We start from the raw sequence: 18878 nt of genomic DNA, 5'->3' as shown, positions 1-18878 counted from the left end.
GGTTGGAGATAGTTGAACGGGGAACTGGAGGCTGACAATGACGGCACAGCGTTCCACTATCAGCACATTCATAGGGAAATGTTCCTTAGTAGAAACGAGACGATTTGTCCATTTTCATTCATCTCGCTGCAGGCCATTCAGCCCGGCGTTGGTTGTCATCGTATCTCTGAGATCGAATTATGAGGCTGTTATAGGAGCACAACCACCATACGCCCCCCCCCCCCTTCTCTATCCCCCCCCCCCCCCCCCCTCTCCCCCTTCCTCCTCCTCGCCCGCCCAGCGCTCCGTCCTATCTCTCTTCCCAGATCTCATTCTCTTAAACGGTGCAGCTGGCCTGCTGGCTTCCACCATCACTGCTGTTTGCCGGTTAATATCTCCGCTGTGTGCATCCAAACTGGAGAGTGTGTGTACGCGCGCGTGTTTGTGTCGTCTGTCCTTTTGGGTGTACGACTGTATGTGCGTGTGTGCGCGTTGTGTGCGCTGTTCGAGCGAGTGCGTTTGTGTAAGTGTGCGATAACATTAGGAACGAGCGGTCCTGAGGGAAACAGTGCTGACAGTTCCCAGTGTTGTTTCAGGGCCCTGAACGCTCCTGTAATCAGTGCTAGTGCTGCTCTGTACTAAAACCACTACTGCAGGGATCAGAGGGCGTTCAGGAGAGCAACCAAAGCTACCCACGGTGTGTGTCAATGGCTCCAACACATTAGCATGTTTGATATATCAAACATGTCGTCGTGGTCCAGTATTGATCCAAAGTGCATTAGCCCAGGATTTTGCCATGTACAGGAAGATATGATGTGCCCTTGCCATGTACAGTTAAAGTTGAGCACTGGATGTGTACATAGACGTGTGAGTTATATCTTTGATATAGAAACCTAGCGCACTTTGACACTGAGGATCATCATCCAGAGAATTTATGGCTCCAGGGACTTCAGCGGTTGACTTAGCTTGACAGTGGAGCTGCTCTCTAAAGGTTTATTTGACCTTGATGGACCGAGATACCAATAAAAATGAAAAAGTGAAACCTCCAGGAAGGATGAGAGGAAAGAATGCAATTTTCTTGGATTTCCTTTTCCCCTATCTAACTCTTCACCTCTCTCTCTTTTTTTCCTCTCCTCTTCATCTTCCTTTGTTGTCCACTCTCTCTCCTCTCCTCCCCAGAGCCCCACTTCATCTCGGCCTTTGATATCGGCCTCTTCACCTTCTTCTTTCTGAGGGAGAACGCCGTGGAGCACGACTGCGGCAAGACGGTGTACTCGCGCGTGGGCCCGCGTCTGCAAGAACGACATCGGCGGGCGCTTCCTGCTGGAGGACACCTGGACCACCTTCATGAAGGGCCGGCTCAACTGCTCGCGCTCCGGGGAGATCCCCTTCTACTACAACGAGCTGCAGAGCACCTTCTACCTGCCCGAGCAGGACCTCATCTACGGCATCTTCACCACTAACGTGTGAGTGACACGTGTCTCCGATTCCTCTCGTCTCGTCTGGTTTCTCCGCGTCTGCGCGCGTGCTCCTCTTTATGTGTAACCAACGTTTAGCTGTGCCCCCGCCCCCCCCCCGGCCTCCTCTTGTCTGGTATTTGTGGGCGGTGGCCCCCTCTTCAAAGGCTCTCCCAGTCGCTGTCCCTGGGATGGGGCCCCGGGTAGAGCGAAATGGTAATGCAATCAGAAGAAACACTGTCTCCATCTGTCTGTGCTAAATTGAACACGGTCCCAGCTGCTCCCAGGAGTTGGGGCGGTAAAACAGAGCGGCAGCCCAGAGCGGGGAGCGGAGCTTTACGGCTGGTGTCAGAGCTGCTGGCACTGGAGATCTGGGCCGTGTCTCAACACTCCTAACCCGCTTCCTCTCCTCGTCTTGTTTCCCCCCCCCCCCCCCGTCGGCAGAGGCAGACTTTGGGCTGACGTCCACGTTCTCTCTCGCTTGCTCCGTTCTTAGATACGTGTAAATCAGAAGAGGGTGGGGAGGGGAGACTTTTTGAGAGTTGAGATGCTCCCCCTGGTTCTTAGTACTGACAGGCGAGGGTTTATTGTTCTCCCAGGGGAACAGGAGTAAAGACATAAGATCACGGTCTGGCCTTTTAATGAAGAGCAGGCTTATTGGCATGTCGCTCCATAGAGAAGGGAAGCGAGGGAGGGAGTCCTAGAGAGGAGGAGAAGAGCTTCTCCCACAGACGTGACCCTCATAACAATGGTCTGTCCTCATCCCTCTATCTCTGTAAGGAAATTCCCAGCTAAGATGGAAAGGCATGTCGTTTCACCTGTCCTTCTTGTCCCTGCCAGTGAACGGGTGAGGCTCTCACCTGGCCTGTGAATGTGTCGCCGTGTTTAAAGCAGTTTAACACTTATTTCAAATACGTTAATCACATTTCATGTGCATGCAGGTGGGTCTCCAGGAAGGCAGTTATATCCTTTATTTTTCCAGTGTAATGGAAATTATATTTCCCCCCATCATCTTAACATCATAACTGGAAATGCACCTTGAAATTAGTTATATGCCCCCTGCAGCCAGGTAGATGGTGTAAAAGAAAGAACATTGGCTATACACAACCAGTACGATAATACACTTTAACAAGTTCCTCTTCTACCAGAAATTGTTTTGTTTCTTTTGTGCTGCACCCAACTCTCCTGGTTCCATTCTAAGTCAAAGTCAAAGAGTCAAAGAGATGTATTTGTCATATGCCCAGTATATCACAGGTCATTCAGGCAACAGCCCCATAGAGAAGTGACCCTCTCTGGCTCTATCTGCTTGAGTTGTAGAAGTGTCTTGGCTCCTGAATGTGACTGTTTCGGGGCCAGTGCTGTGGCTCAGGCGCACCGATTGTTATGCAGTGAAAATATTTGTGGATTATCCAGCTTGGGTTCAATTTCTGGTCCCTGCCGCGTTGGGTTGCTGAGTGAGCTTTTTGTTTCTGCTGCGGCACAGATATTCACCCAGGGTGAAACACTCCAGACTTAATGTCTTTTTACCATTTGAGGTTCACGCTGGTTTGAAAGGCAGGGCCTGCTGTGATAGGAGGCTGCGAGAGATATGCAATTCGCATCTGTTCCCGTGCTTTTGTTTTGTGCCGCGTGCGTGCGTGCGTACGTGTCTGTGCGTGTGTTGGGAACCACGGCAAGCAAGGGCTTCCATAGCGCTCTCACAAATCCATCTGAGACATCTGGTGTGAGCAAACAAACATGTTCGGCTCGCTGTGACTCACCGTCACTGAGGGCTCAAACCCACATCTGCAATGGGATGGACTGGGCATGTGCAGGCCCTGATTCAGAGGAGGTGGTGAGGTCATCGACCACAGTCCTCTGTGAGCTCTGGAGAGGACATCCTACCTAGCTCTTGCCAGATCATAGGGAGAACGATCGAAACTGCACTGTCATCTGGGGTGGCTTGCTGACTTGCACACAGGTTGGTTTGCTGACTTGGTGATTTGCTGACTGGCTTGTTGGATGGCTCCTTGGTTAAATTGCTGACTGGCAGGTGTTGGGCCATGGGAGCTGCTGGGATGGATCATAGGACGTTCTGTCTCTATCCAGCTCTTTGCACACTGCCTGTTCTTGAGGCCCTTTCGTTAGAGAGAGCTCCGGCTCGTCCCTGTAAACCCTTCAACTCCCGCTGCTGCTGCTGCTGCTGTGTCCCCCTCCTCCTCCCCCTCCCCCTCCCCTCCCCCACCTTCTCCTCGTCCTGCTCCTCCTCATCCTCCATTTCCCCCATTCTCCATCCTCCTCCTTCGTCTCCTCCTCCTCCACCTGTTTCTCGGCTTCCTCCTCTTCCCCGTCCCCCCTCTCCTCCTCCTCCTCTTCCTCCTCCTCCTCATCAACTGTCCTCCTCGCAGACACTCTGGCTCTGATTAAACACTCCCTGCTCCCTTGACCACAGCCATTCACTGAGCGTGTGCGGCTCCTGGGAGCTGGAGACAGTCTGATGATGTGAATGAGGTCATTAGTTCCTCAGAAACATGGAGGGTGTGAGGAGCCATGCCGGGACACGGAGGAGTTTCTGGGTGAGACGAAAGATAGTATAATGAAAGAACTAGGCACTAAATGTTTGGATGGCACGGTCATTGGAAACCAAGAGAGAAGAAAGAGAGAGAGGGGGGGGGGGGGCCCCGCGTGGTTCTGTGGTTGTGGTTGCAGAGTGGTTATTTCAGCTCATGTGTATGTGGTTTCCTCAGCTATGGATCTGGGCCACAGCTGTCTCTCTCAGCTCCGCAACTCCTCAAAGACTTCTGTCCCCGCAGGACACAAACACGGCAGGAAAAAAGTGGACTGAAAAACTCGGTTTCTCTGGTCCAATACTGAAAATCAATGCAAGAAAATCTCGGAAGAAAACTTAGCAAGCTGTTCCCTCCCAGCCTTGTCAATGAGCCACCTGTTCTTCAAGCTCAGCTCATTTGGACTGACTGACTGGATGGTTTTCCCCCAGTGGTCCCCGTGAATGGGATCTCTGCAATGGGAGAGGCCCATCCCTCTCCTCGCCAGAATTGAGACGGGGCTGAAAGCCGGTCATAGCGGAGGATCTGCGGTACACTCAGTCCATAAGGTGCCACAGTCTCTTCTATATGCCCCTGGACACCGAGGAACAGATGCTTTATTAGTGTGTTCATTCAGAAACATGGTAGAATGGCAGGCAGGTTTATTGTTCCGTTAATTCTGTTCAGGGCAGAGCGTGTGCATGCGTGTGTGTGTGTGTGTGTGTGTGTGTGTGTGTCTATGGCACAGAACAGCAGCAGGCAGTTTAAAAACTCATTACCCAGCCAACGTATAATAGGCCTTAGGAGTGCTAGGATAACAATGTTACTGTACCACCAACCACAGCGCAGTACCAAAGCTGCTATGGTTTGGTTTTCCCTAAAGCTCAGCTTATTAATACGGTTTAGACACACCTGCATGTGAGTATGTGCCTATGATGTGAATCTCGCCAGCACATGCCTAATGTAATTCCCTAGCTGCCCCATGCTGATAATATAGCCTTGTCTCCTGTTGATGTAGGCCTGTGAGATGGTTTTTAACAGAAGCCCTAAAAGATGGGGTTTTCGAAAGAACACGGTGCATCACAGTTAGATACTGAAGATCTTTTCTTATCTGCAGCTGTTTAATGTGCAACAGTTCAGCTTCTCTACAGGTATCTAAAATAACAATGTTTTTCCATTTCTTTATCACCGTTTTCCACACTCTAACTTTTGGCTTTTCGTCTGCCTGTATCTCACCCTCTCCCTATTTACCTTTCTCTCTGTCAATCTTTACCTTTCTCATTCTATCCCCCTCTTGTCTCTCCCTCCTCTGCCACCTCCCCCCCCCCCCCTCTCTCTCTCTCTCTCTTTCTCTCTCTCTCTCTCTCTCTCTCTCTCTCTCTCTCTCTCTCTCTCTCTCTCTCTCTCTCTCTCTCTCTCTCTCTCTCTCTCTCTCTCTCTCTCGTACAGGAACAGCATAGCAGCATCTGCAGTGTGCGCGTTTAACCTGAGCTCCATCACCCAGGCCTTCAACGGTCCCTTCCGTTCCCAGGAGAACCCTCGCTCCACCTGGCTGCCCACCCCCAACCCCATCCCCAACTTCCAGGTCTGCCCCACACCTGCTTAGGAAGGACAGACTGTATTCCAATGTCAAGCATGTATTCTGATGCATTGCGCATCAATGTTTGTGTATTAGTTATTCCTACCTCTTCTGGTCCAGCAACATAACAATCCTTCGACAACTCTATTCATTTGCCAGTGTGAATAGGCTGTGATTATTCGACAATAAAGCAAGACGGAAATGACCACAGACAGAAGCATTGTATTGATTTCAACAATACAATGACGGCGCACGTCAATAACGTCTATGTGGCTCAATTTGTCTGTCACGCCCCCCGCCTCCCACCCAGTGCGGCACCATCGACGACGAGGGTCCCAACGAGGGCCTGACGGAGCGCAGCCTGCAGGACGCCCAGCGCCTCTACCTGATGAACGACGTGGTCCAGCCCGTCTCCGTGGACCCGCTGGTCATGCAGGACGATGTCCGCTTCTCCAGACTGGTGGTGGACATCGTCCAGGGACGAGACACGCTCTACCACGTGATGTACATAGGCACAGGTCAGTTAGGGGGGTTTGCAGTGGGTCGGCCAGTAGCTGTTTGCATTAACCTCGGCACTTCACGGTAATACTGTTAGGACTGTGCACTTCTTTCATTATCTGCTGCACTTACTATTTGTGCATAGCTTTGGATAAAAGCGTCTGCTAAATGATTACATGTATATGAAAAGCCAGCTTCGGCCGGCAAATCTACAGTAGGCTTGAAATCTCTCTCAGGTGTACCACATGACAACAACTCAGTATGTAACAAAACTCCTCATCTTCCTCCCCTCCTGTCCAATCAGAGTATGGCACCATCCTCAAAGCCTTGGCCACCACCAATAAGAGCCTGCAGGGGTGTTACCTGGAGGAGATGCAGCTCCTCCCACCAGGTGTCCAGGAGCCAATCCTAAGCCTACAGATTTTGCACAGTGACCGGTCTCTGTTTGTGGGCCTTAATAACCGAGTTCTGAAGATTCCACTGGAGAGATGCTCCAACTACAAAACAGAGACGTGAGTACTGAGGAATACCCTCACTGACTACTAAATACAAGTGTGGAAATCTTCCTGCGCTAAAGGTCTGTCTCTCTGCCCGAGGCTAGGTTTAAAGGTCTGGATATACCATGAGACGATACTCTTACTGGTGTGTGTGTGTGTGTGTGTCTGTGTTAGAGAGAGAGAGAGAGAGTGACAGAGAGAGTGTTTGAGTGTGTTTGTGCGCGAATGAGATATTTTCGTGCGGGTATCCACAGTCTAAGCTGCAGGCTCAGTTATTCATCTCAAAGTTCCTGTGTCTGGGCTGAGGGAAGAGAGGAAAAGCTCTCCCTTCGTCAACACTTTCAACCAGTTGCCTCCGTCCGAAAGCGATGTGGCACCACAGTCCCCCAAAGTCATGCTCATTTTAGCTGTGATGCTTTGTCAGCTGAGTGTGTCTGTGTGTGTATGTATGTGCATGTGTGTGTGTGTGTGTGTGCATGAAGGGCAACCGAATGTACGAGATATTTTAGAGTGGGTGGAGGCCGGATGTGTGGGGGGAGGGTCTTTATGCACATGATGAGTCAGCTTGCTTTCTCTGAACCCTCTCACACGGGCAGGCACAGCTCGTTTGCACCAAAGTCGGCGAGTGCTGAGGGAGGTGTGGGTGAGATGTGAGAGAGGGAGTGGGAGCAAAAGGTAGCCAGCGTAGCGGGCCCCTATTTAAAACACAGTGGGGTGGAATAAATCATACCAGACTTCAAGGGCACAACGGGGAAGGAGTGTACCCTAATCCTGCCTTGTGATTCCTATGAGCCTGGCAGGCTGCCTGGCTCACTGGCATTGGCCAACACGCTTGGGTGAGCCAAGCGGCTCTGTAGATAGGACAGCTGACCAGCTGTCAATCAAGGTGTGATGTTTGGACCTCAGCTCGGGGCACTACAGCAAACATTTCGAGACGCTTCACCTGGGAAGCAGGACGATCCGAGAATGAATAGCCGACTGCATGTGCATGGGGCATAGAGCTCAATTCCTTTCGACTCGTGGGCAATGGCATACCGAAAGAGGTCGACTCGGGATCATTTATTCCCTCATGCACGTGGACGCACGTCGCCATTATTGGACTCCCGCAGTCCTCTCTGCGTGCTATCCATCCAGTCCCTCACCTCTCGCTCCAGTGAAGCGGTGACCTGTGCAGGACCGGGTGTAGCCACACAATGCTGGGATTGTCTTTTCCTGTGTGTGGCCCAGCCATTCGCGCAGTTCTTCAGACGTGTCGGGGCTGCGCTCTTTCATGTACACGTCCCTCAAGCTCGTGGGAGAACAATGCTTCGTTTTATACGGTCTCGTCGTGTGGAGCTGTGGCGGCGGGGGGGGGTGGGGGGGTGGGGGGGGTCGTGTCATGATTTATTTTTCCGGGCCAGAGTGGTACGCTTGTGCTTCAGGGACAGGCAGAGCTTCCAGGAGAAATGGACCCGGTGCCAGGCGGATTGTGAATAGCTCGACTGTACTGTGTGTTTAGCCGGAGATATATCTGACAGCCCCCTGTCTGTCTCCTTCTTCGCCCACGCCCGTCCTTCGCTAAGAATGCGCAAATGCTGAGGGAACAGCAGTACCGGACACCTCATTGGTTTAAGTGCATCTGACGGCGTGTCAATCCGCTCGGCTGTGGGTCCATGTTGGCTTCCACGCCACCCGGACACGACGGAACCCAGTTACTGTGGCGACCGGAAACAGTCTAGCCGACGTAGTCGACACTAATGTGTTCATTAGAAACACGACGCTTTCACATGGTGCTGTTTAGGCTCAGAATTAGAGCTAAGTGCTGTAGCTAATGTTGGCACAGCGTAGGTGGTGTTTGTGTGTGTGTTTGTCCTCTATTTGTGATAATTACAATGGCCTGACCAATGACCACCTCCAACCGACTGCATCACCCCAACTTCGTCATAAGTGCAGTGATTAATTCAGCTCAGGCCGCAGTGGTTTTGGCTGCAGTAGCTATGCTGGCTAAGCTGCAACATTAGTGTTCCCTAGGCTTTCACCGAGGCAAGAAGCTCCCTGGTGCCAAATGGAGAAATGGGAAATGACTTGGGAGTGTTTAATCATGGTAGTGCACCTCAAACACTCAAGCTGCCTCGCCACCACCGACTGGCCGACTCACCATCAGAGCAGGTTGCTTTGCCCTTCAAAGGATTTACAATAAGCTGTGTATGGGAGAGAGAGAGAGAGAGACAGAGAGAGAGCTATAAAATGAAAAGAAAGAATGCGATCACAAAGTAAAACTATGTATGACTGGTGAAGAACAGTGGCTTCTAACAGACTCTACTGTATCTTTGGCAAAGCTTCAAAATATCGTTTCATATATCAAATTAGTTTTTTTTTTCTCTCACTCTGTTTGGCAGCCTTGGTCTCAGCATGGCTGAATTGAGCTTAACCCAGCTCTCCCAACCTCCACAGATGCTGACAAACTCAAACTTCTAACCGCTTCTGGCGAGCTTTGCGAAATGGACGTGCGTTAATGAGATGACACATACACTCTTTCTCCATGTCTCTGTCTATGTCTCTCTCTCTCTCTCCCTCTCTTTCTCCCACTCTCTCTTTTTATCTCTCGCGCTCACCCTCTTTCTCCTTCCTCAACTCTCATCAGGGTTGTGGAGCTGATTGGTGATGAATGACTCCCCGCCCCCCTCCCCTCCCCTTTTCCTCCTCTAGATCTGTAGTCATCAGTTACTAGGACTGGGGCTAGGTGGCCGTGGCCATGGTTCTAACAGGGCTGGGGGTGCTCAGTGGGCATTCTCCTGGCAGGCTGCCAGTCCACGGCCTCTGGATGCCTCTGAACAGGCCTATCAGCAGGGCTCCTATGGGGCTAATTGGATCGTGAGCCCCGATTAGCGTGTAGCGCTGGAGGGATTTATCTGCACACAGATTTATGATAAGGAACCCTCCCATCGAGGGCTGGACAGCCAACCCAGCACGTCTGGATGGAAGCCCCAGGGACGAGCGCTCTCCTGTGGGAGAAGGACGGCTCCCACGAGCCTGTCCCTGGCTGCCTGGAGCCTGTGCTCACAAAGCAGGCAGGGTGGAGTCGAAAACATCCCGAGGGAGTTCTGTATGTGACCCGTCTGTGTTTTGCATCGTACAGCCGTTTCTAAAAGAGAATATGTCGACGTCATCCAACATGTAAACTACATGTCACTAACACAGGAACATGGTGATCTCCAGTCCCTATCAAAATATACAGGACACCAAAGCTTGCCCAGTTTACAATTATTAAGTCATGATTTGCAGTTAACGACGGTGATAGCTGTTGTTTTTATGCGCTCTTTTTTAAAAGGCCTGTAAATAGGGACACCAGTTTTACGGCTCTCACCATCCCTTTAAACTGTCCATTAAGCCTCCATGGTGACTGCGCTAGATTTATCACACCCTCCCTGTCGCCAGGACCGGTTGTTTTATGGTTGGTGTGTTTTGCCGCTCCGCGCTGTTTAAAATTTAACAGTCCAGGCTTTGTGGTGTCTCTGTTTTGATATAGTGTACCACCAGTGAAGCAGGGTGTTGAATTAAATATCAGACGGCTCTGTGTCAAAGCCCTGCATGCTCACAGACACACACACATAGACTGACATAGAACCCACCTTCCTCTCTCAAGGCAGGAAGAGCCACCTGCTCCAACCCTCGGCTTTATATCTGAGTCACCGGCTCGTCTGTTGTGGCTCCCTCGCCTACTTGGACAACAGTCTGTGTGGAGAAAGCATAGCACAGAGCTGGAAGAGGGGATAGCTTAGAGCTCAGGCTGGCTATTTCTGCAGAGTAGGAGAGGAGGTGAGAAAGGAGAGGAGAGGTCACAGGAGAGCTAAACAGCTACGGCTCTCCCTCTCTCCCGCAGTGTAAATCCCTCCCCTCTAATGGATTATGAACTCCTCACTGCAGAGAGAGAGAGAGAGAGAGAGAGAGAGAGAGGGAGAGAGAGAGAGAGGGAGGGAGAGAGGGAGAGAAGGAGAGAAGGAGAGAAAAGGATAGAAAGAGAGAGAGAGATAAATGGGGAGTGGGAGACAGAGGGAGAGAGACATAGGGAGAGAGGGAGAGAGAGAGACAGACAGACAGACAGAGGGAGAGAGAGAGAGAGAGAAAGAGGGAGGGAGGGAGAGAAAGAGGAACAAACCCTCCAATGACACCTTCTATCTAAGGTGTTCCTGTTAGGGTGGCAGTGCAGATTTGGGAGTTGGCATGGGTTCGGAGCAACAGACGGGACTGTTGGCATGCCCCGCAGCAGTGCTTCGGCGGGGGTCTGGGGTGGGGAGGGGGGACTCTCCGGTAATGCTCGTCCTCCGTTACGCCTGCGGACAATCTGACAAGTCAGCATTCCCTTCCAAGCTGCTGCATTTTGTTGGTCTTAAGAGCTTACATGGGCGGCTGGCTCCTGGCTGCCCCGTCAGTTCATGGCATTGGATTTCACCACTGTAATTAATGAGATCTGGACCAATTCAACGCTAAACGGATTTGTCTCCCAGGTCAGCGCTCCAGGGCCCAGCCTCTTGGCCAGTTGTAACTTGGGGTAATTGGGCTTTAGACCTGCTCCAAATCTCCCCTTCTTCCTTGATATGCACAACATGCCTGCCTCTAATTGTGTTTGTGTGCGTTAGACTCGACTTGTCATAATCTCTTGGTCAACAGAGATGCTGTTCAGCCCATGGGGTTGCAGCTGCAGGGAGGCTGGGAACTTGGTCTCTTCAATGAGACCAAGGCCTGCAGCCAGGCCTCCCAGGGATACGCTGAGGTCCAGGGAGCGAGCTGGAGGTCGTCGTAAAGCTGTGTTTTTTTTGTTCACCCCTCTGCACCAGCTGTTCTCAGCTCCCCCCTCCAGCGTTCAGCAGCCTGGTCTACCTCTCCCTCTCTCTCTCTCCGTCATCCGTCTTTCCTTGCAGACCCCACCAGCAGAACTTGGCGCCGTCCGCTAAATCGACACAGTGTGTTTCCTCAAGCCCGTAGCTGGAACGCCGGCGGACACACACAAATAAAGCAGCCTTGCCGCTGCCAGGAAAACCCTGTCCTCTCCACCTCCCCTCCCCTTGAAGCAACAGGGACGGAGGGGAGCGTCCCACACTGAGGCTGCCTGGCCGCTCACGTCAGCTCCCATCGCTTTGCTTCGTCATTAACCGGCTTTAGATTTAATTACTCCTCATTAAGCCCCTGTTTTACCGGGAGCTCGCAGATATTTAATCGCTGTTTGGTTGCTCTGCCTTGCAGGACGGGGGTTGTGGGCGGGGGTGGGGGGGGGGGGGGGGGGGGGGGCAGGCAATGAGTGACTGTGTGTGTGGAAGCGAGGGGGGTGGGGGGAAGGGGATTATGGGCTGATTTGTTTACCTTCCATTGGCACTTTGTAGTTCTGGAGTCACAGGGGTTTGTGTCTGGAGCGAGCCTGACTTTATTTAAACACGAGTTAAGCCTTCGTGCGGCCTGGCGGGGCACTGCTGTGGGTCTCGCACAGGCATGTTTTCGTGTTTGCTATTTCAGCTGAGCGGCCGTCGGCACTCTCTTATCTCTCTCTTTCCTCCTTCCCCCTTCTCACACTCACTTCCACCTCCCCTCTGTCCTGCCCGCTGAAGGCTATGTTTGGAGGCGCGGGACCCCTACTGTGGCTGGGACGGCCAGCAGAGGCGCTGCACCACCCTGGAGGACAGCTCCAACATGAGCCAGTGGAGCCAGAACGTCACCGTGTGCCCGGTGGGTGACAGCATTGGACGCCGGTCTCATCTACTTGCCTGTCACTGGGACTCAACATCCCAGAAGCCCCTGGGCCCATGGTCCCCTTGTCACGGCAGGGTGACACCCTGAGACAGGCTCCTCTGGGCACTGGGAGTCTAGTCAGGGAGAGTGATTAATGATACCCGGTCTGTTTTAGTCTCTTGCTGGAGTCAGATTTAATACCCTCTTAAACTATATTGGGGTTACCATTCCCCAAATAATCTAACTCAGAGACACCTTAAAGAGAAGAGGGAAGTGATGTCATCAAATGCAATGTGGTCCCTCTGCCTCACTTCCACCTGTTCTGGTTCTCAGTTGCGGAACCAGACCACCAATGGAGGCTTTGGCGCCTGGGCGGCGTGGCAACCATGCAGCAACGACGACGGCGACGGCACCAGCTCCTGCCTGTGCCGCTCCAGGACATGCGACAACCCGCATCCTCGCTGCGGGGGGCGGAGCTGCGACGGCGCCACCATTGAAGTGTCCAACTGCTCCAGGTAGCATCCAATCCCCAGCCTGGCCAGGGAACGCCACAGAGGGTTCGGATTAGCATTCTGATCAGATAAGCGAGTAGAACAGAGCCGGAGGGGATTGATGAAAGAGTGTAGGTGACTTCCAAGTTCCCCCTCCAAGTTCCTGTCTGTGTCTGGGAGAATTAGCCAATCACTGTTATGGAGAACGGCTTCAGCACAAAGAACTGAAGCCTTTGCTTTCACGCTCCGTCCGAATAGCTGTGCCAGATTCAATCCAAGGCGCTGAAATTGAATTGTGCTTTTGTTGGAAGTGGCAATTAAAATGATGAGACGTGCGAGCCGGTAGCAAAGCACTTAGCAAAATGAAGGAATGTGTTTCTATGTCAAATTAAGCTCCGTGGAAGTGGTTTCATTCTCGGAATCACAAATGAGAGCTATGATCAGAAAATTATTAAGTTATTAAAGTGAAAAAAGAAAAAGAAAAAAAAAAGCCCATGACCAGAATGCAACAGTTTCAACTCAGACTTATTTGGGCTAATCCACACGCTCACAAACGTTTGTCTCTGGTTAGAAACGGAGGCTGGACTCCCTGGTCGTCATGGGGACAGTGCAGCACCACCTGTGGGACCGGGTTTGAGATGCGCCAGCGATCCTGCAACAACCCCTCCCCCCGCCACGGGGGGCGTGTGTGCGTGGGCCCCGCCAGGGACGAGCGGTAAGAGGAACCGGGGAGATGACACGGTTGCGTTTTCACCGCGACGTCTTAAAGGGATATTCCCATCCCCGGATTCCATACAAGTCCAGCGTGTGACTAAACGTCCCCTCTGTGCAGGTTCTGTAACGAGGGCGTGGCGTGTCCACAGCCCATCTTCTGGTCCCCCTGGGGGTCCTGGACCAAGTGCAGCGCTGAGTGTGGAGGAGGAGTCCACTCCAGGGTCCGCACCTGCGAGAACGGCAACAGCTGCCCAGGCTGTGCACTGGTACGAGACACACACACACGAAAAAACACACGCTTTCTTTCCAAACGCTTCGTCAATGTGTCTGGGACATAAGGACGACTTGAACACGTCTCCATTTGTATCCGTGCTCCGCAGGAGTACAAGGCCTGTAACCTGGAGGCGTGTCCGGAGGTGAAGAGGAACACGCCCTGGACGCCCTGGATGCCCGTCAACATGACGCAGGGCGGGGCACGCCAGGAGCAGAGGATACGCTACATGTGCCGCGCCCAGCTGTCCGACCCGCACGAGCTGCAGATCGGGCGGCGCAAGGTGGAGACCCGCTTCTGCCCCAACGATGGCACCGCCTCCTGTGAGACCGACAGTGAGTGGCTGTCTTTTCTGTCTGTCTGTCTGTCTCTTTGTCATGGTAAAATTTGTAGGACTGGAACAACAGTAATTGAATCATTGAATTGTAATTGGATTTATTCCAGAATTGATTGCGTTATAACTGATTCCTGCTCGGTCCCTCTACCACCAATCAATACTCCTTCTGACCATTAGAAACATTGTGGGATATCGGCTGTAAAAAGCCTATGTTGGCATCCTGCTGTGTGCGGGTGGGGGGGGGAGGAGGGGGGTAAGGGGGGGGGGGTGACAGACTGAAGCAAACCTGTTAGTCCTGTGGCTATCCCAGCAGGCAGAGCAGGTTGAGTCCAGGTGACAGACCAGGGTCACACTCTGAATCGATTACCTGTAGCCTTCTGTCAGCAGACTGGCTGGCTGGAGGCTGGATCACTGGCACATACAGTCTGTTCTGTTGACACAGTGGGAGGTTGCAAAAACACATTCATTAACTCTTTCAGCTCTGGTGGAAGACCTACTGAAGACACCTGTCGTACGAGTGGCTGGATCAGGCTGGTCGTCGTGGGAGACCTGGTCTGCCTGCTCCCAGGACTGCGCCAAGGGCTACCGCACCCGAAAGCGGACCTGTGCCACCCTGGAGGGCAAGAGTGCCCCCATAGCCTGCAGGGGCACTCCCGTCGAGTACCAGGACTGTAACACCCAGGCTTGTAAAGGTGAGGAGAAGATCCACACAACCGCACACACACACACACACACACCAACATTCCCGTTTACGCGCGTACACACGCCATGTCCAAAAAAAAACAACCCTAGTTAGCAGAACACACACGGGTTCACCCCTGCCCACCCCCTAAGGGGAGCCCCGTGCTGATCCAGTGAAGTTATGCTGAGTGGATCATTAGGTTCATTAGCCAATAGCTACAACCCTGTGAGGCCTGTTACAGGCCGAGTCCAGCATTTAAAGTATCTCCTCGTGCCATCATCAGCGGGCCTTGCTATGGCCAAAGGGTAGCAAAGTGCTCAGCAAGCCTCCCGCCACTTAGGTACACAAGGGGGGGACCAGCAGTAAGTCTGAGGTTCAGTATTATCTCTGACGAATCCTCGGCATGCGTTTGGAACACAGGCGGGCACGTACAGTATGTTTTATGACAAAATGATTGTAATTGCCAGATGAGTACCGGTCGCTCGTTTTCTGAAGATTGTGCTTTCGCTAAAGCTTAGAGGAGACCTTATACCAGCCTCTCTAAATAGCGGCAGGCGGGGTAACGTCGGTAATTCATATTAACGATGAGTGGGGATATACAGATGAGAGCTGACGTCGTTAATATAAGACAACCCTGGTGCTGTGTGGCTAGTTTCCCAGCTGTGCCTCCTCTTCCCCATATCAATAGCATCTCTCCTTCATTTCCACACACTTCCCCCTCATTAGTAACACCTAGCCACTCTGTCGGGTCTCTCTGACATGTTACTTATTCATGGGGCAGACAAAGAGGTGGATAGAGAGAGACGGTGTTGGAGCGAGCGAGAGAGGGAGCGAGGGAGATGGACAGAATAAGAGGGTGTCAGGGGAGGTAGGAATAAGAGATGCTGTACAAAGCTGCATAGCAGTTGATCGGAGGATAAAGTATGATTTTGAGATTAAGGTGTAGGGTCATGGAGAGACTATTTAGAAATACAAGAAAAAGGGGAGGGGGCCGAGAGACAGGATGCCCACTAACTGCCAGTCGGACTTTTCCTTTTCCTATCTCTTGTCCAGGTTTCTGTCCACTGCATGTTTTCACCAGTTTCCTGTTTACAATATTCTGTCCATTTCTCCATTTCCTTCACACTGTGTCCTTCCTACTGAAGCCAGAGTCCATTCAGGCAGAGTGGTCTTAGTCAGACCAGAGCCATAGAGAGAATTCTCTCTATAGCTCAGAGTCCGATGGGCCACAGCACAGCAGTCACAGCCCAGTTTCCTCAGTTCACGCCAGCCTAATCCAACGCAGTAAAGGGAGTTTGTGAATCAGACGGACACTGGCAGAAAGCCCCCTCCTATCGTCAGTCAGTATACTAGTCAGTCAGACAGTCACTGAGGCAGTTAATCAGCCAGTCAATCACTCATTCACAGGAGCATGGAGTCACTGTGTGGGTGTGTGTGTGTTCCAGTGAGTGGTGCCTGGTCGTGCTGGTCGTCATGGTCCCAGTGTTCAGTGGCGTGTGGGGGAGGACACTACCAGAGAACGCGCTCCTGTAACAACCCCAGCCCCGCCCCCGGGGGAGACATCTGCATCGGCCTCCACACCGAAGAAGCACTGTGTAACACACACACCTGCGACGGTAAGCATGGCGTGTGGACACCCACGCACACTCTCTCCATTCTGTAATGGGTCACGGCTGTGGCATCCGTATCACAGTCTCATTCGTAGCCAGTTACTTAGCCTGTTGGGCCTGGGCCTCCCAATGTCTGGAGGCCGGGGTCAAGGCAGGGCGTGAGGCCGGGAGTAAAGCCGGGAGAAAGGCTGGGCATGACCATGGGGCCCAGGCTGGGAGTGAGGCCAGGGACCAAGAGGCTAATAGACAACTATGTACCACAGCAATGTCCCCTGTAGCCCAGCAGTGTGTGTTGCAAGGAGGATGATGAGCTGTGATATGTATAACAAGGACCTCTGTGCGTCCTCGCTCTGTCTGGATCCACTCCCTGCAGGACACTGAAATATGGATGAGGCAGCTAATCCAGGGCTGCTTGGAAAATGCCAGCGTTCCCACAGAAGCCCTTATTAAACCTTAATGCATGCCACACTTTCATCCCACATGGTTTTGTTGTATATGATGTGGAATCAATTCTTTATTTCTTAGAATACCATATCCAGGTTAATATTTCTCCTTTGTTGTGAGGGTGTGTGTGCAGCGATAATGTGTGCCTGTGTGTGTGTAACGGCATCAGAAAACAAACCAGTGTCAGGGAGGTTTCCAGGTTTCTCAACTGTCATTCATTGGGAATGAAATAAGCTTTTCACTGGGACCGGAGGAGTTTGCCTCACTGGTAATTACAAGCCTGAGAAAATGGAATTCTGTCTTCTACCTCCTCCATAGAAAGGAGGCTAATCAGCCTGTTATATCAGGTTAATGTTTTCCTTATTTGACATTGGCGAACAAATCCTGCGAGTATGAGGATGGAACGCCTGCCATGCTAATGACTTGGCCCTCCTTTCTGTCTACTGCTGATGGGATTATTGACAGGCAGGGCACTGGCCATCTATTCGGGACCTCCCCCTCTTCCTATCGGTCTAACCCTCTACATCAGTAATTAGACCAAGGCCTCCTCTCTGTCGCTCATTCTCAGGCCTACACAGCATCAGATGGCCCTGTCAGAAAACAGTTTGATTAAAGAGTCCTCTGGAATACAGGAGAGCATAAAGGACCATTCAGGCTGCATACTAATCGAAATGCCTCTGTTTTGGGTCATGTAGTTGTGGAATAAAGTCCTTCGAACAGTTTGACAGAAGGTCACAGGATAGTGTTTGAATGATGGAAACACAAATGAATCAGATATTTCAATTCGCAACTTCTTAAACAGTAGTGATTTCACACTTTCACACAGTGGGAGTGTGTCACGTGTGTGCTTGCTTGTGTGTGTGCGCATGCGTGTGTGTGTGTGGTTTCTAGATGTCCACAGGGGAGGGGAGCACATGGAACAGGGGCAGCAGCCAGTCTTTGAGTGGCTGACAGATAGGAGAGGTAAATACATGCAGGGCTTCTGAGTCCTCTACCCTTATTCCCTACCCTTTAACTCAAAGGCCAGCACGTTATCACGATTGCCTTCAAGGAATCCAAAGGGAAGTATTGGCATTAGAACCAGTGTCTTTGAAGGCAGACGTCCGAGTGCTCACTTTGGAAAGCAGATGTGAAGACCGCTGGGAAGAGGGCTTTTCTGTTTACAGCTCAGACGCCTGCAGGTAAACATGGCTAATGCTTTGCTCTGAAGACAAACATCTCCACTATGTGCTAAACAAACCGAGGGGACTTTGTTTTCCTCTCTCACTGCTGTTTATCTCACAAACATGTCGGTGTGTTTTTTTGGGGGGTCTGGCTATGATTGTTTGTGGCTGCCGGCTTGGTTTAGTAGATGTGCTTGGGTGGGCGAGCGAGGCTCCAGGGCAGTCCAGACTGCTCGGTTACTCCAATCGAGGGGAAGAACGTTTTTTGCCTTTGCCTGCCCTACGCTAACCCAACTCTGTTTTTTCCTCTGCGTTTGTTTGTTTGTGTGTGTGTGTGTGTGCGCATGTGTGTGTCCCTGTATTTACGTTGGGGTGTCTGTGTATATACGTGTGTACATACGTGTGTGTGTGTGTTTGTGTGTTTGTGTGTGTGTAGGCGGCTGGATGGCCTGGTCTCTGTGGTCTGCCTGCGACGATGCCGGGCTGCAGATGCGTAGCCGGCTCTGCGGCGCTCAAGGTTCTGCCCCCTGCGTGGGCAACAGCACAGAGCACAGGGACTGCAATGAGATCCCAGGTGAGTTAGCAAGACGCACACAGACCTTCGTCCTCTGCGGCAACAACACCATCATCATCATCATCATCATCAACACCATCGCTATAAAGGTCGTCAACACCATCATCATCATCGGCGTCGTGATCACCTCCATCGTTCTTTTTTCGAAGACACGATGCGATTACCGTCCCCCATGCGCGGCAACAAGCCTTCCCCGTAGGTGTCGTTCCCCCCCTATCCCTTACCTTATCCCTGTTTAAACACGATTAGGATCTCTCTGCATCAGCCACCTCCCTAGACTCGCCCTGACCAGTCCGTGTATCTTCATTAATGATAGTGAGATCTCAGCCAGGTACTAGCCTGCCCACTACTTGA

General features: G+C 51.9%; 1 protein-coding gene across 1 annotated transcript in view; it reads left to right on the top strand.

The window, feature by feature from the left end:
* Window positions 1–18878, top strand: part of sema5ba (sema domain, seven thrombospondin repeats (type 1 and type 1-like), transmembrane domain (TM) and short cytoplasmic domain, (semaphorin) 5Ba) — a 42074-nt gene that overhangs the window by 20332 nt on the left and 2864 nt on the right. Inside the window, 13 exon segments of the mRNA XM_067261108.1 lie at window positions 1159–1262; window positions 1264–1445; window positions 5411–5546; window positions 5851–6058; window positions 6343–6550; window positions 12118–12235; window positions 12572–12753; window positions 13301–13444; window positions 13562–13709; window positions 13824–14049; window positions 14531–14743; window positions 16179–16349; window positions 18387–18524. Coding sequence (XP_067117209.1) covers window positions 1159–1262; window positions 1264–1445; window positions 5411–5546; window positions 5851–6058; window positions 6343–6550; window positions 12118–12235; window positions 12572–12753; window positions 13301–13444; window positions 13562–13709; window positions 13824–14049; window positions 14531–14743; window positions 16179–16349; window positions 18387–18524 — 2178 coding nt within the window.

The sequence above is a fragment of the Osmerus mordax genome, chromosome 2, assembly GCF_038355195.1.
Source record: "Osmerus mordax isolate fOsmMor3 chromosome 2, fOsmMor3.pri, whole genome shotgun sequence".
Taxonomy (NCBI): Eukaryota; Metazoa; Chordata; class Actinopteri; order Osmeriformes; family Osmeridae; genus Osmerus; species Osmerus mordax.
The sequence above is the reverse complement of the archived record's forward strand: the minus strand, read 5'-3'. Positions and strand labels throughout refer to the sequence as shown.